The sequence below is a fragment of the Myxine glutinosa genome, chromosome 6, assembly GCF_964187855.1.
Source record: "Myxine glutinosa chromosome 6, kmMyxGlut1.1, whole genome shotgun sequence".
Lineage (NCBI taxonomy): Eukaryota > Metazoa > Chordata > Myxini > Myxiniformes > Myxinidae > Myxine > Myxine glutinosa.
In genome coordinates, this window is record NC_136266.1 from 22,083,164 (window position 1) to 22,098,062 (window position 14,899).

At 40.9% G+C, this 14,899-nt stretch overlaps 1 protein-coding gene across 4 annotated transcripts in view; it reads left to right on the forward strand.

The window, feature by feature from the left end:
- LOC137429644 (kalirin) overlaps window positions 1-14,899 on the forward strand; it is a 429,755-nt gene that overhangs the window by 119,605 nt on the left and 295,251 nt on the right. For all 4 annotated transcript variants that reach the window (XM_068119740.2, XM_068119741.2, XM_078779669.1 and 1 more), the window contains exons 5-6: window positions 4,093-4,605; window positions 10,214-10,336. In XM_068119740.2, coding sequence (XP_067975841.2) covers window positions 4,093-4,605; window positions 10,214-10,336 — 636 coding nt within the window. The remainder of the gene's footprint in view (window positions 1-4,092; window positions 4,606-10,213; window positions 10,337-14,899) is intronic.

Genomic DNA, 14,899 nt, shown 5'->3' on the forward strand with positions numbered 1-14,899 from the left:
GCAGTGATTTGATGAGCTCTTCTTGTGCGGGTGACGTGGGCAGCTCGTAGGAAGGAGTAGGCCATCCCTGGCGTTGCAATCTCAGCTTGCAAATCTGCAAAATCTGCAAATCCTGCAACAATCAAATCTCTGAATCTGAGATGGCCCAATATCCAGATCGTTTCATAATATGATAGTCTACTGGTGTGCCAAATTTGGTGCTTTCCTCACAAAATGCACAATTGTTATGCTATATTTAGCTTAGCTGCCGGACTATTAAAGGTTAGCACACCTGTCCAAAGATCAAACATGACATTCTCTGGTGGGAAAGATGGTCCACGGCAGAAATGAATTGGGCAGAGGTATGTTCCAATAATGTATTCATTTCCCTGCAGTTTCCTTGATGTTCGAGTGGATCAATAACCTCCTCGATCGATGTCATTCATTCTCTTATTCCTGTGAACATTGAGGAGAAACAAATCATTTCGTCTGCCCTTCCCCTTTGAAGAGAGACACTTCTTGATAAACACGTCACAACGTCGTCTTCCTGGAAATTGGCTTTGTGGCTGCTGCATGCAACGGAAGCAATTTGAGCAACAGAAGCAGAATGTACAGAACTCGTGAAAATGCTCAGCGATGCGTTGATGTTATTGTGTCAGGTGTCAGAATGTGAGCAGGTAAACAAGAGAAAACCAAAATTTGTTCATAAAATCAAATTAGGATTTTTGGATTGGGATTGAGTTTATTGACAAATTAGGATTGAGATTAGGATTTTTAATTATTATTTATTATTATTATTTATTATTTATTATTTTATGCTGTGAAGAGAAACAGGTTGAGATGGTTTGGTCATGTGTTGAGGAAGGATGAAAGTGACTGGTTGAGAAGAGTGATGGAAGTTAATGTAGAAGGAAGTAGAGGACGGGGAAGACCGAGAAAGACTTGGCTAAAGATGGTGGAAGAAGAAATGCGGGCAAGGGGGTTAACAAGGAGAGATGCAGGAAATAGGGCAAAATGGAGAAGATTGTCATGGGGACCGCAACGCTAACCCCCACTCTAGCAGGGAAAATGGCCTTAAAATGCATGTTGTTGTTGTTGTTGTTGTATTATTTATTATTTATTTATTGTTATTTTTATTTAATTATTCATTTATTATTTATTTGTTATTATTTTTTATTATTTTATTATTTATTAGTTATTTATTATTATTTATATATATTTTTATACTCATGAGAGAGCTGAGTCACAGATGTTACAAGATCAAACAAGAGGTGGGTGGAAGAATCCAACAGACATGCATCACCATAGTGAGTAGGAATGGACTGTAAGTGGACAGTGGGTGCAACAATTGGTAAGAATATGATAGGTCGTGGGTACATGTGGGAGATACCAATAAATATGGCGGCAGTGAGCTGATGTCCTAAAAGGGCTGTAAGGAAGAGCACGAAAGGACAAACTCAAGGCATATCGAGATTCATGAGAGTAAAACAAATGGTACAGGCACAAATATGTGAACGTTGATCCGGAAAACCCATTTCTCATCACACTTCTCAACTCAAATTAGAAAACTTAGGTTTTTTTGGATGGCAATGAGACATGGATACCTGGGTGAATATGTGTAACCTGGCGAGGAAAAGGACAGACGATGTAGAAATTGTAATACCATAAGGAATGTCATGTGGGACAGTATGGCCTGTCTGTGGTGAGAAAGGATAAAGCGTTGGGCCCCAGCCTTTTACTGAAATATACCATTGACTTTGCTGGTGCTGGACTTTCAGCACCTACAGGAAATGAAGGTAAAACCACAAACCTCAGCCCATAGAGTTGAGCCACATTCCTGAGCACAGTGACTGAATGCCTTTTGCACCTTTATGAGATGAGATCACTCAAGAATGGACTTGGCTCTCAGTCAACTCTCACTGTCCACTTATCCCAAGGGAGCGAGTAATCCTGAAGATTACTTTGGAGATGTCATCAGCCCACGGCAGGTTGTAAATGATGGTGGAGCAAAACAATAAGTTTTCTTTGCATACAAAGTCTAGACTCATGGAAGAGCAGGATGGTAAAGTAACACAGGGAAGAAAGGCAAGGTACGAGTGTAAACAGTGGGCCAACAGGTGTAGTTGGCGAGCAAGCGAATCGATGATTAAAGAAAGGGAAGAAAGGAGAGGGAAGTAACATAATGACTTGGGAAGAAGAGAGATTGGAAACTGTTGGGTTAATTGAGTTTGAAATGAGGATGGGATAAGATGGCGGTGCACTATCTATCATACTGATGTCTTGGAGGGATGAGTGGGGTGGCACCACCTCAGGAATGCGATTCGACAAATGGAAGAAAAGAGGAACAAACAAGTATAAGTGAGAAGGAATAAGTGTGGATTTTGGAAATGTAACAAGGAGGGTGTTTCTGTAAGAGCGCATGCGTCAATGAGAAACTGAGGGGCCTTGGAGGGTTTAAATGACCGGTAGAGGGCTCCCTGCTACACCTCCTTTGTGGGGAGATGCAAATGATGATGAGAGCTTTTAATTGCACAAAATATATGCACATACACACACACACACACACACACACACACACACACACACACACACACACACACACACATGAGTTGTGTGAGTGACAAGAACAAACCGATTAGAATTAGATTCAGGTGAATGCCAAAATCTCGGCTCTCTGCTCACCTTCACTCCTTCATTCTTCTTTTCTCCCGCCTCTGGAACAAACTCCCTCACTCTCTTCAATCCCACTCCTCCCTCCAAGTCTTTAAAACAGCTGTTCACCACCATCTCTTATCTTCCCCCATCCAAAACCTTGATCTTTTCTACCCCCCATCAATTCACCCCAGATCCACTATTTTTTTGAAATCCCGACTTCTTTCTTTCCTGGAAGTTCCAGCAGTGTCCATGTGTTTTATACCTCTATTCCCACGCCTCCTCCCCCCAAGCCCTCTCCCTCCCACAGATCTCCCGATGTCCCTGTTCTCTGCTGTTGTACTTGTGTGCTTCCCTCTCTCTCCCCATCTTGTCTCCCACTCCCTTTATTGTGTGTTTTGTGTGTCCGTTTGTCCTTTTTCGTGATCAATGTTAGCTCTCACAGGAGCCTCGATCTTGTATACAAAAAAATATATAGAAAAAAATCCATTTCCAGTTCCGGCCGATCATTGTGATATAAAACGTAAACTGTTCAGCCTTGCGAAAGTATGTGCTCTACCGAGTGTCATTGCAGTTATACAGCATTATGACTTCGTGAGATAATATTGCACAGTTTAATGTGTAATCCTTGATATGTTTAAGTTTAACATTAACTTTCTCCTAAAATAAAATCCAAGTGGATCCTTAAACGCAATATGGGCTGATAAATATCACATGGTGTTTTGCAAAATCGAGTTTGCTTTTGCTTTTGATTCATTTATACTACGGCCAGATAAATGCTGTGAGTGCATCCTCATCTTTTCTTAAATCTCAAAATGATGTTGATTATATGTCAAAAAATGAATATGAATGATCGTTTTAAGGCCATTTTCCCCGCTAGAGCGGGGGTTAGCCTTGCGGGCCCCATGACAATCATGGTTCCCTGTTTGAGGCAATGTTTTTATGGCCGGATGCCCTTCCTGGCGCCAACCCTTAGTCGCGCTCTTACGATGCGCAGGGATACGGTGTACCTATTCTAAATCGGGGTACACACCGGGATCATTAATCCCAGCAAGCTGGTACTCAATTTGCCGACCTCGGAAGGATGACAGGCTGAGTCAACCCCCCTGGTGTTAATTTAGCGATCGACCGGGATTCGAACCCAGGATCCTAGGATCCCAAGCCGGCACCCTAACCGCTAAGCCAACATTATAAAATATGTTGTAAGTTTGCTAAGTAGGATGAAATAATTGTTAACAATGTCAGATAAAAAAAACATTTCAAACATGACAGGTGAGGGTGGGGTGAAGGATTGGGGAGGGGAGGTGTGGGGGGGGGGGGGGGGTTGGGGCAATGAAGTCGATAAATAAATTCTAGAGAATAATTTTTACATTTATTGTGCCATAATCTTTGAATATTGTTTCATCCTGATTGTTATAATTTTAACCAAGGTGACTATTCTTGTGGATGCATTTCTGACAGACAGCTCTGGTCTCTGTGGATGGTCTATCGCGACTTGTGGACAACACGCAACTCACGGCAGATTTTGGAGGCACACTTCCTTACCGGCATGCAGATTGGATTGATCTGCTACGGTCAGCTGAAGAACTTGGTGCCAAGGTCCAGCACCTCCTCAACCGCCTTGAAGAGCTTCAGGAGGTGCTGGCACGGCGAGAGTTCCCAGGTGACCTTGAGAGAGCGCGGTACCTCATGGAAGAGCACGTGAGACTCAAGCGAACGGTTATGGCAGCTCCGGTACAATCCGTGGAACATGAGGTACAGGCTCTACTGGCACGGTTACGGGGTCATCACGACGGTTGCTGCGCAGATTTCCCGGCATGCAATCCAGACCTTCAATCGTTGGTCCCACGACTGATGTCTGGGCTCGAGCGGCTGCGGGTGGCGTGCCAGCATTTGCATCAGATGTGGCATGTCCGCAAACTGAAGTTGGACCAGTGTTTCCAGCTACGCCTTTTTGAGCAGGATGCTCAGAAGGTAGGGCCTGAAGGTTTGGAGCAAGGCATCAATATGCCGATTATAATATTGATGAACCATGACATGGTTGTGCACATCCCTCGAATGCATTAAAGAGCATCATTTGAACATAATGAGTTTCGACACAAGGTGTGTATTGATGTTTGAACAGGTCACAATGGAAGCACGTGATGAAAGTTTGAACAGACATCATAAAGATATGAGTTAATGTTGTAAACAGGATGTCATTAAGTATGTGCCGAAAGTTGGAATAGGTGGATTAGAAGTGTTTGTCACCAGTTTGAAAATGATTTGCAACTTATTAAATATCATGTCATTGTTTATTACCTTGCGCTCGCGAAGCGAAAAGCAGGGTTAGCCATTCGGGTGCGTACGTGCGTGTCTGCATTTTTAAAATTCATTCTTTTGGCAACCGTTGGTCTGATTGACAGGAAATTTCACCATAGGAGCGCCTGCGCCTGTATAATTTTTTTATTCATAATTATTATGTCATAGGTCACGTGGTACGGACGCCATCTTGGAAAAACGTTACACCACTATATCTCCGAAACAGCTCAATAGAAAAAAATTGAAACAAGGCTCATTTTGAAGTACTTCCGATGGGGAATAAGATTTGCTAATGATTGTCATCGGTACCTTAATTATGATGTCATAATTCGACAAGTACAGCGCTTGATCTGATCAGTATGAAAAAGAAAAATTCTTTGCAACTGTTAGTCCGATGGACACAAAATTTTCACCATGGGAGCACCTCCTCCTGTATAATTTTTTCCATGATAATTATAACGTTATATGTCACGTGGTACAGGCGTCGTCTTGGAAAAATCGAAAAACATTGCACCTCTATATCTCCGAAACCGTTCCATGGAAAAAGTTGAAACATGGCTCATTGTCAAGAACTCCCCATGGGGAATAAGATATGTTAATGATGTTGGGCTAGCGGCTAGGGTGCCGGCTTAGGATACCTAGGATCCTGGGTTCGAATCCCGGTCGATCGCTGAATTAACGCCAGGGGGGTTGACTCAGCCTGTCATCCTTCCGAGGTCGGCTAATTGACTGGTCGGCATCCTTCCGAGGTCGGCTAATTACCAGTTCACTGGTAATTCCCTGTTTGTCGTAAAAAGGCGGCAAAAAGGGTTGGCGGCAGGAAGGGCATCCGGCCGTAAAACATTGCTTCAAAAAGGGGACCAAAAAAAAAACAACAACAACCACGGTTCCCGAAAAAGGCCAACCCCCGCTTTGCGGGGAAAAATGGCCTCTAAAGGTGGTTATAATGATGTCATCGGTGCCTTCGTTATGACGTCATAATTTGACAAGTATAATGCTTCATCTGATCTGCATGAATTTTTTTTTCTATGCAACTGTTGGTTCGATGGACGCGAAAGTTTCACCATATGAGCGCTTCCTCTAGTAGAATATTTAATTATAATTATGACGTCGTAGGTCACGTGGTACAGGCGCCATCTTGGAAAAACCGAAAAACGTTGTACTTTATCTCCAAAACTGCTCCATGGAAAAAATTGAGACATGCCTCATTGTAAAGAACTCTCCATGGGAAATAAAATATGTTAATGATGATGTCATAGGTGCCTTCAGTATGAAGTCATAATTCGACAGGGACAACGCTTAGTCTGATCAGTTTGAATTTTATTGAGTGTGATCGATGCAACAATTATATTAGAGAATATAAATTTATGATGTAATCATGCACCTGATCCGGCAGCCATATTGGATCAAAGAAAAAAAAAACCCTTCAAAAACAGAAGAGTTGGCTCGCACCAAGTTGACTGTGCAGGTTTAAAAGGGTAATTCAAAGGAGTTTTATTGATTTCTAGGCTATGCTTGATGCCTATTTCATATTAAAAATGCCAAAAGGAACCGCTTCCTTCGGACATGGGTGCCAATTTTTTTTTTTACTCTGCCTGCCTGGCAGACATATAAAATTGAAAATCATTCAAAACAGGAGACCTACTGTTTTTGAGTATGTCATAAAGGACACAAACGACAGGTACAAAATAACTGATGTAACACGTTAAATAAGGTGGTATGGAAGACAACACCTCAATGGCAGTAACTTCCGTTATTCATTTATTGATACGACTTTTACAATCTTTATTTAATTTAAATTGAATTCTACAGTTGAACACAAATAGCCTTCTTGTCACTTTCAAGAACCTCCAGTTTTGCAGTACTCCGACATGTTATATAACATGTTGTATAAGACTGCTTCACTTGCACGAAACCTGATGTACTGTATATTGTCTTGAAAGAAAACCTGAAAAAAATTTCAAGTATAAACTTGAACATCGCGGGGTAACGTGTTCTATGAACTATCTAGTTAAAAACAGTGATGCCCGTGATTTGAAAGAATCACTTGCTTTTTTGGAAACCAATTGTTCAGCCTTATCAACAACTCTGTTTTAGAGAGAAATAGCACTAGTTTCATTGCTGTGCTCTTTACTTTGATTTCCCTACATTTTTTTCTTGTTATTGGAATAAGATAAGCAAATTGTTTATGGTTTTTCGACCTACTCTAATTTTATGGCCGTAATACCAATGTAAATATTACCCGACTAAAAAAAAACAAATCAAAATTCCCTCTGCTTCTGTATAATGAACACATCCCTCTGTGTAATTAATCACTTGGCACTTTTTTTGCCACGTGCAATTAAAGGGAGGGTTGTGACTCAAAGGACATTCAAAGTGTAAATATGAGCCGAAATGGACTGCTTTTTGCTCTCTCTCTGCATTGCGTTGTAATCTGCATTTCCTTTCTACCTTGCCTAATATCTCCCAATCTCCTGATCTGCATCTCCTGTCTTTCCTTGATCATTACATAATCTGGCATTGTGTAAATGTGGCTTTTAGTTCTGCCCTCTCCGTGTGTGGCCAAATGCATCATCATCACATCACTCGCACAGTGGAAGATGGGTGTGGGTGTGGGTGTGGGTGTGTGTGTGTGTCGTTGATTGTTATCTTCATTTGCGGGTTTCAGGTGGTGGAACAGAGTCCTCCCAGGAATAAAACGATATATAGCACGATATCTCAAAATGGTATGGTCTGATTCAGATGGAATTTGGTGGACATGTTGGGTATGTGACGGGGATGAATCAATTTGATTTTGGTGAAGATCCGAATCCGGATCTGGATACGAGAATTATTTAATTTTTAAGTGATTCTTCACAATTGACGGATAGGGCCATAAACGATAAAGCATGATATTTCAAAAATCTGTGGATAGTTTTGGATAAACCTTGGTGGATGAGTTAGATGGGTGACATGAACAAGCCGATTCGATTTTGGTTCAGGTCCGAATCCAGATATGGCCTATCGGTGGATACAAAACGTAAACTGTACAGCCTGGCGGATGTATGTGCTCTTCGAAGTGCCGTTTATTTTTCAGCTGTTTTTGTCAAGTTTAGTTTGAGTACAAAGCGGATGCGGACGGGATTTGCATTTTGGTACACTTTCTCGCTACAGGCTTGTTTCACGTAGTCCGACAAAAATCGCCTGTATTATCGTTTCCCTATTCCACCAACTAGTTTCCGACATGTTCTGTATGAATTGACCGGGGCACGGATGGGCATTGCGTTCATACTGGGAAATAAACGTGCTCGTCCGACTTGGGAGGTTGTCTTGCTTAAAAAAAAAAACCAAAAAAAAAACCACCTTTAGAGGCCATTTTTCCCCGCAAGCGGGGGTTGGCCTTTTTCGGGAACCGTGGTTGTTGTTGTTTTGTTTGTCTTGTTTGTCACCCCTTAATCCTGTGGACACGTAACAATTGAACACAAATCAAAAGAACCATTCCTTCTTGCTCAGAATCAGAAATATAATAGTATTGAATGTCGTATTGAAAGTAGTGTCTTTATGGAAAGCATAATTTAAATATTTATGATAATGCACCGTTTTCTTTGCTTTTATCTTCTATTTTCTATATAAAAATATAAAAGAAAGTTTTTTGTTTGTTTGTTTGTCTGCACGCTCTAATCTCCTGAACGGTGAAAGATAGGAGGAAACCTCTGAAACAAAAAATGTCGGGACGGGCCCCGGGAAGGTTATAGGCTAGGTGGCGAGGCTGCTTCGGCCAGGCTGGGCCCATTTCCCAATTAAAAGCTGAGCTGAATTATAGAAGTCAGTCTTCTACGGCCACGAGTAAAAGCTGAATTATAGTAGTAAATTCATTCAAAAAGAACCCAGGCAACGCCGGGTGCTTTCGGCTAGTCTTTAATATAATTCTGGAATGCATGCCCTCAGACACTCTGGCAATGCCAAATGGGTGTTTGCCATTGATGGACAGTCTGGTCTTTGGCAGTTGCTTTGCTTTCTCTCCTCTCAGCATTGGTACTGGTGTTGCGTTTTGCCTAAATGACATCTCCCTTCATTCCTATTATTTTATTTTTTAATAAAAAATAATATATATATATATCTTCTTCTACGGCCGCGAGTCCGACATTTCATATATATATATATATATATACCAACACCATTGTCCGACATTTCATATATGGAGAGTTGCTAGCTTCGCGGCAGCCGTCGGAGCGGTCTCAGGCTCATCAAAAAGATTCTCCAATTGTCTGAGCCAGTGCTTCAGCTGCAAGCCACCATCCGGGGCTTGCGGGTCGGCGCAGAAGACGGACACCGTCAGCGTCTTGTTGCCAGCCATGTCGGTAGATCTTAAATGCAATTAAGTGTTGTGTAAAACCAATCAGGTCCACACAACTTTAGTCCAACGGGTTGGTTTAATTGCATTTAGATCATAACATCATCCTGTAAAGTAGAAAATACAATAAGTATACGATGTGACATCTCATGGGTCCATTCATATATTCAATGCAAGCAAGCTGGATATTCTATGCAGGCGTACCGTTAGCGAGTCTACCAGATGTAACATGTCACAGGAGAAGTCTCGGAGCACCGTTCGCAGCAGCGGGTCTTATAGTCACGCCCCTAGCGGTGTCAATGAGCAGCGAGCATCACCCCGGGTTCAGTACGAATACGATTTCACTACAATATATATATTATGAAATGTCGGACAATGGTGTCCAGGTGAGACAGCTGCAGACTATTTATTTCTATACTTCGGTAAAGGTTTATCAGACAAACTTAAAAGCCAAGGTTTACAAAATAATGATGACACACATGAGGGGCAGCACAAAGACGGCTCAGTTGAAATGGTGTCGTTATGCTTGGCCATCTTATCCTTTTGACTTGTATGAGGGATTCGGTTGAAACTAAAACTTTGGCTCCATCCGTTATCATTGTCTCTCAAACGTTACTTTATCAGTGGTCCGTCAGAGGTGATGCTGTCGTGTTTGCTATAGGGAAATCCTGCGGATGAACAGATGAAAATTACCAATGGCATGTTTAAAACAAGATTTGCCCTTTGTCTTGTTAAGTGTGGATAGTTTAGAAACATAGAATAGCTCTTAAGGTAAATTAAGAAATTTGGATTTCAAAAATTCGAGATTGACTTGGAAATTGTTAGATTGAAGGGAAACTCAACACTGATGTGAAAACCTGAGGCTCCTGAGGACTTCTAAAGGCTAACAATGAGTTTTGAGGTTTCTGTAAAGTAATTGCTCTTTCCTCTCCCTACTCTATCCACCAGATGTTTGACTGGATCGGTCACAACAAGGAACTATTCCTCAGTGGTTGTACAGACATTGGTTCAAACTACGTGCACGCCATGGAGCTTCAGACACAGCATGGACACTTTGCAATGAATTCCATGGTGCGTAAAAAACACTTTCTACTTCTACTTCTACTTCTACTTCTTCTCTCTCTCTCTCTCTCTCTCTCTCTCTCTCTCTCTCTCTCTCTCCTTCTCTCCTTCTCTCCTTCTCTCCTTCTCTCCTTCTCTCCTTCTCTCCTTCTCTCCTTCTCTCTTCTCTTCTCTCCATTTTGATTTCTCTCTTTCTCCCCATTCCCCCTTCCTCTTTCTCACCTTTTAATTGGAATGGTGTCCATGAACCTCAGTTCCACACCAGTAGTTGCTCTGCAATGTCCTGACCAATAGCAGGTGCATGTTACAAATACATCCCTTTTTGGTACCCGTTTCCAGTTGATAGGATATTTAAATTGTAGCCTGGAGAATCGATATCAAAAATAAATTTGCATTCTGGGATACAGATGGAATTGCCCACTGCATAAAGCAGTCAGTTGATACACCGCCACATCGCATTTCTAACTCCATTGCCATTACTTCTGTTGAGAGATCCTTTTTTCCATATAAAAATGGGAGAATCAAACTTAGCTACATGGTCAAACACAACATTTCATGCTAATACACATGTATCTTGGTCCTAAGGCCTCTGTGTCTCCTTCTCTCCTGTTTATATTTCCCTCTTTCTCTAAAATACCTCCTGACCCAAAGGGCAAAATGCATCAGCATAGTATAAACGTGTTCTGTTTGGGGACTATAAGCCTCTGTTGAGGGAGGCCCTTCTTTTAAAAATAACATTTAAATAAAGCAAACGTTATAACAAAGCTAAGCATGTGTACCTGAGCCCCAAGAGCTAAGTACACATTCAAGCAAAGCTTGTGAAACACATACGCATGCACCTCGGCCTTACGATCATTCCGTACAAAACACGTAAATCCTAGTCCATGGCCAAAATGTATGCTCGTATGACAAACGTTTTCCTTCGGGGCTTCACAGCCTATCTCTGTTAAGACTTTTTATTGGAAAAAAATCAACGTTTTAAAAAGCAAACATTATAATTCAGCCAAGTCCATGTACTTTGGCCCAAAGACCCAAGTACATGGTCAAACAAGCTTTCATACTTAATTTTGATGCGTTTCTTCTTTTTTTTCTTCTTTTTTTTTGTAGACAAGATCGAGGCTCGTGTAAGAGCTAACATTAATGACAAAAAAAACAAACAAAAAAACCCAGACACATAAGACGAAATAGAGGGAGCGGAAGACAAGATGGGGACAGAGGGGGAAGCACACAAGTACAACATTTGAGAGCAGAGACATCGAGAGTATTTCTTTGTATTTCTTTGCCCTGGTATTTCTTAAGTACTTTGCCCTGGTATTTCTTAAGTACTTTGCCCTGGTATTTCTTATGTACTTTGCCCTGGTATATCTTATGTACTTTGCCCTGGTATATCTTATGTACTTTGCCCTGGTATTTCTTAAGTACTTTGCCCTGGTATTTCTTAAGTACTTTGCCCTGGTATTTCTTATGTACTTTGCCCTGGTATTTCTTATGTACTTTGCCCTGGTATTTCTTATGTACTTTGCCCTGGTATTTCTTAAGTACTTTGCCCTGGTATTTCTTATGTACTTTGCCCTGGTATTTCTTATGTACTTTGCCCTGGTATTTCTTATGTACTTTGCCCTGGTATTTCTTAAGTACTTTGCCCTGGTATTTCTTAAGTACTTTGCCCTGGTATTTCTTATGTACTTTGCCCTGGTATATCTTATGTACTTTGCCCTGGTATTTCTTATGTACTTTGCCCTGGTATATCTTATGTACTTTGCCCTGGTATTTCTTATGTACTTTGCCCTGGTATATCTTATGTACTTTGCCCTGGTATTTCTTATGTACTTTGCCCTGGTATTTCTTATGTACTTTGCCCTGGTATATCTTATGTACTTTGCCCTGGTATTTCTTATGTACTTTGCCCTGGTATTTCTTATGTACTTTGCCCTGGTATTTCTTATGTACTTTGCCCTGGTATATCTTATGTACTTTGCCCTGGTATTTCTTATGTACTTTGCCCTGGTATATCTTATGTACTTTGCCCTGGTATTTCTGATGTGCTTTGCCCTGGTATTTCTTATGTACTTTGCCCTGGTATATCTTATGTACTTTGCCCTGGTATTTCTTATGTACTTTGCCCTGGTATATCTTATGTACTTTGCCCTGGTATATCTTATGTACTTTGCCCTGGTATTTCTTATGTACTTTGCCCTGGTATTTCTTATGTACTTTGCCCTGGTATATCTTATGTACTTTGCCCTGGTATTTCTTATGTACTTTGCCCTGGTATATCTTATGTACTTTGCCCTGGTATTTCTTAAGTACTTTGCCCTGGTATTTCTTATGTACTTTGCCCTGGTATTTCTTATGTACTTTGCCCTGGTATTTCTTATGTACTTTGCCCTGGTATATCTTATGTACTTTGCCCTGGTATTTCTTATGTACTTTGCCCTGGTATTTCTTATGTACTTTGCCCTGGTATTTCTTATGTACTTTGCCCTGGTATATCTTATGTACTTTGCCCTGGTATTTCTTATGTACTTTGCCCTGGTATTTCTTATGTACTTTGCCCTGGTATATCTTATGTACTTTGCCCTGGTATTTCTTATGTACTTTGCCCTGGTATTTCTTATGTACTTTGCCCTGGTATTTCTGATGTGCTTTGCCCTGGTATTTCTTATGTACTTTGCCCTGGTATTTCTTATGTACTTTGCCCTGGTATTTCTTATGTACTTTGCCCTGGTATTTCTTATGTACTTTGCCCTGGTATTTCTTATGTACTTTGCCCTGGTATTTCTTATATACTTTGCCCTGGTATTTCTTATGTACTTTGCCCTGGTATTTCTTATGTACTTTGCCCTGGTATATCTTATGTACTTTGCCCTGGTATATCTTATGTACTTTGCCCTGGTATTTCTTATGTACTTTGCCCTGGTATTTCTTATGTACTTTGCCCTGGTATATCTTATGTACTTTGCCCTGGTATATCTTATGTACTTTGCCCTGGTATATCTTATGTACTTTGCCCTGGTATATCTTATGTACTTTGCCCTGGTATATCTTATGTACTTTGCCCTGGTATATCTTATGTACTTTGCCCTGGTATATCTTATGTACTTTGCCCTGGTATATCTTATGTACTTTGCCCTGGTATATCTTATGTACTTTGCCCTGGTATATCTTATGTACTTTGCCCTGGTATTTCTTATGTACTTTGCCCTGGTATTTCTTATGTACTTTGCCCTGGTATTTCTTATGTACTTTGCCCTGGTATTTCTTATATACTTTGCCCTGGTATTTCTTAAGTACTTTGCCCTGGTATTTCTTATGTACTTTGCCCTGGTATATCTTATGTACTTTGCCCTGGTATATCTTATGTACTTTGCCCTGGTATTTCTTATGTACTTTGCCCTGGTATATCTTATGTACTTTGCCCTGGTATATCTTATATACTTTGCCCTGGTATTTCTTATGTACTTTGCCCTGGTATATCTTATGTACTTTGCCCTGGTATATCTTATGTACTTTGCCCTGGTATATCTTATGTACTTTGCCCTGGTATATCTTATGTACTTTGCCCTGGTATATCTTATGTACTTTGCCCTGGTATTTCTTTGTTAAAATTTAGAAACCTCATTGACTGTATTAGTGCATACCTAAACAGACGGTCTACATACGATACACTAAAGAAGAAGCTACAGTGAGGACAGAGTATGAAGAGACAGAATGTTTTGGAATTGGAAAAGGGGTCAGACAACGGTGCATTATCTCCCCTTACTTATTCAATCCGTACAGTGAGTACTTCATGAGGAAATCAAACTTGGATGACATGGAGGCTGCAAGGAGTCAGGATTGGAGGAAGATGTATCTCAACAATCTAAGGTATGCTGACAATACCACTGCTGGCAGAAAGTAAAGAGGACTTGATTAAATTGCTGCAGAAAGTGACGAAGGAAAGTGAAAAAGCTCATCTTTACTTAAACCTAAAAAAAAGATTAAAATCTTGTCAACTGAGAAGATTGATGTGTTTATGTTGGGAGATGATCAGGTCTAAATAGTGGAAATTTTTATCTTCCAGGGTTCCAAGATTGAAGTGAGTGGAGAATGTAGAGGAGAAAAGAATACATGGTTAGCATTGGGGAGAACAGCAATGTCAGGGTCGACAAGGGTCTGGAAAGACAAAGATGCGACAATTCAAACCAAGATGAGGCCCTGGTATTTCAAGTAGCAATGTATGGATGTGAGTCATGCACAGTGAAGAAGAAATAATGGAAGAAGATTGACGTGTTTTGAAATGTGTGGAGAATAATGTTAAAATTCCACGGACTGCAAGAAGAACAAACAAATCGGTGCTTGAAGAAATTAAACCACCATGTGCATTAGAAGTGCTGATGCTAAAACAGAAACTGTCATACCTTGGTTGGACACATCATGCATGCAGAAAAAGAAAGTCTGGAAAAGTCAACCATACTGGAATGGTTGAAGGAAGAGGATGAAGAGGCAGACCTTGTATGTGCTGGATGGATGGGGTAAAGGCTGCAACTAAGCTGTCTCTGTCAGTTTCCGGAAGCCGTGCAGGATAGGAAT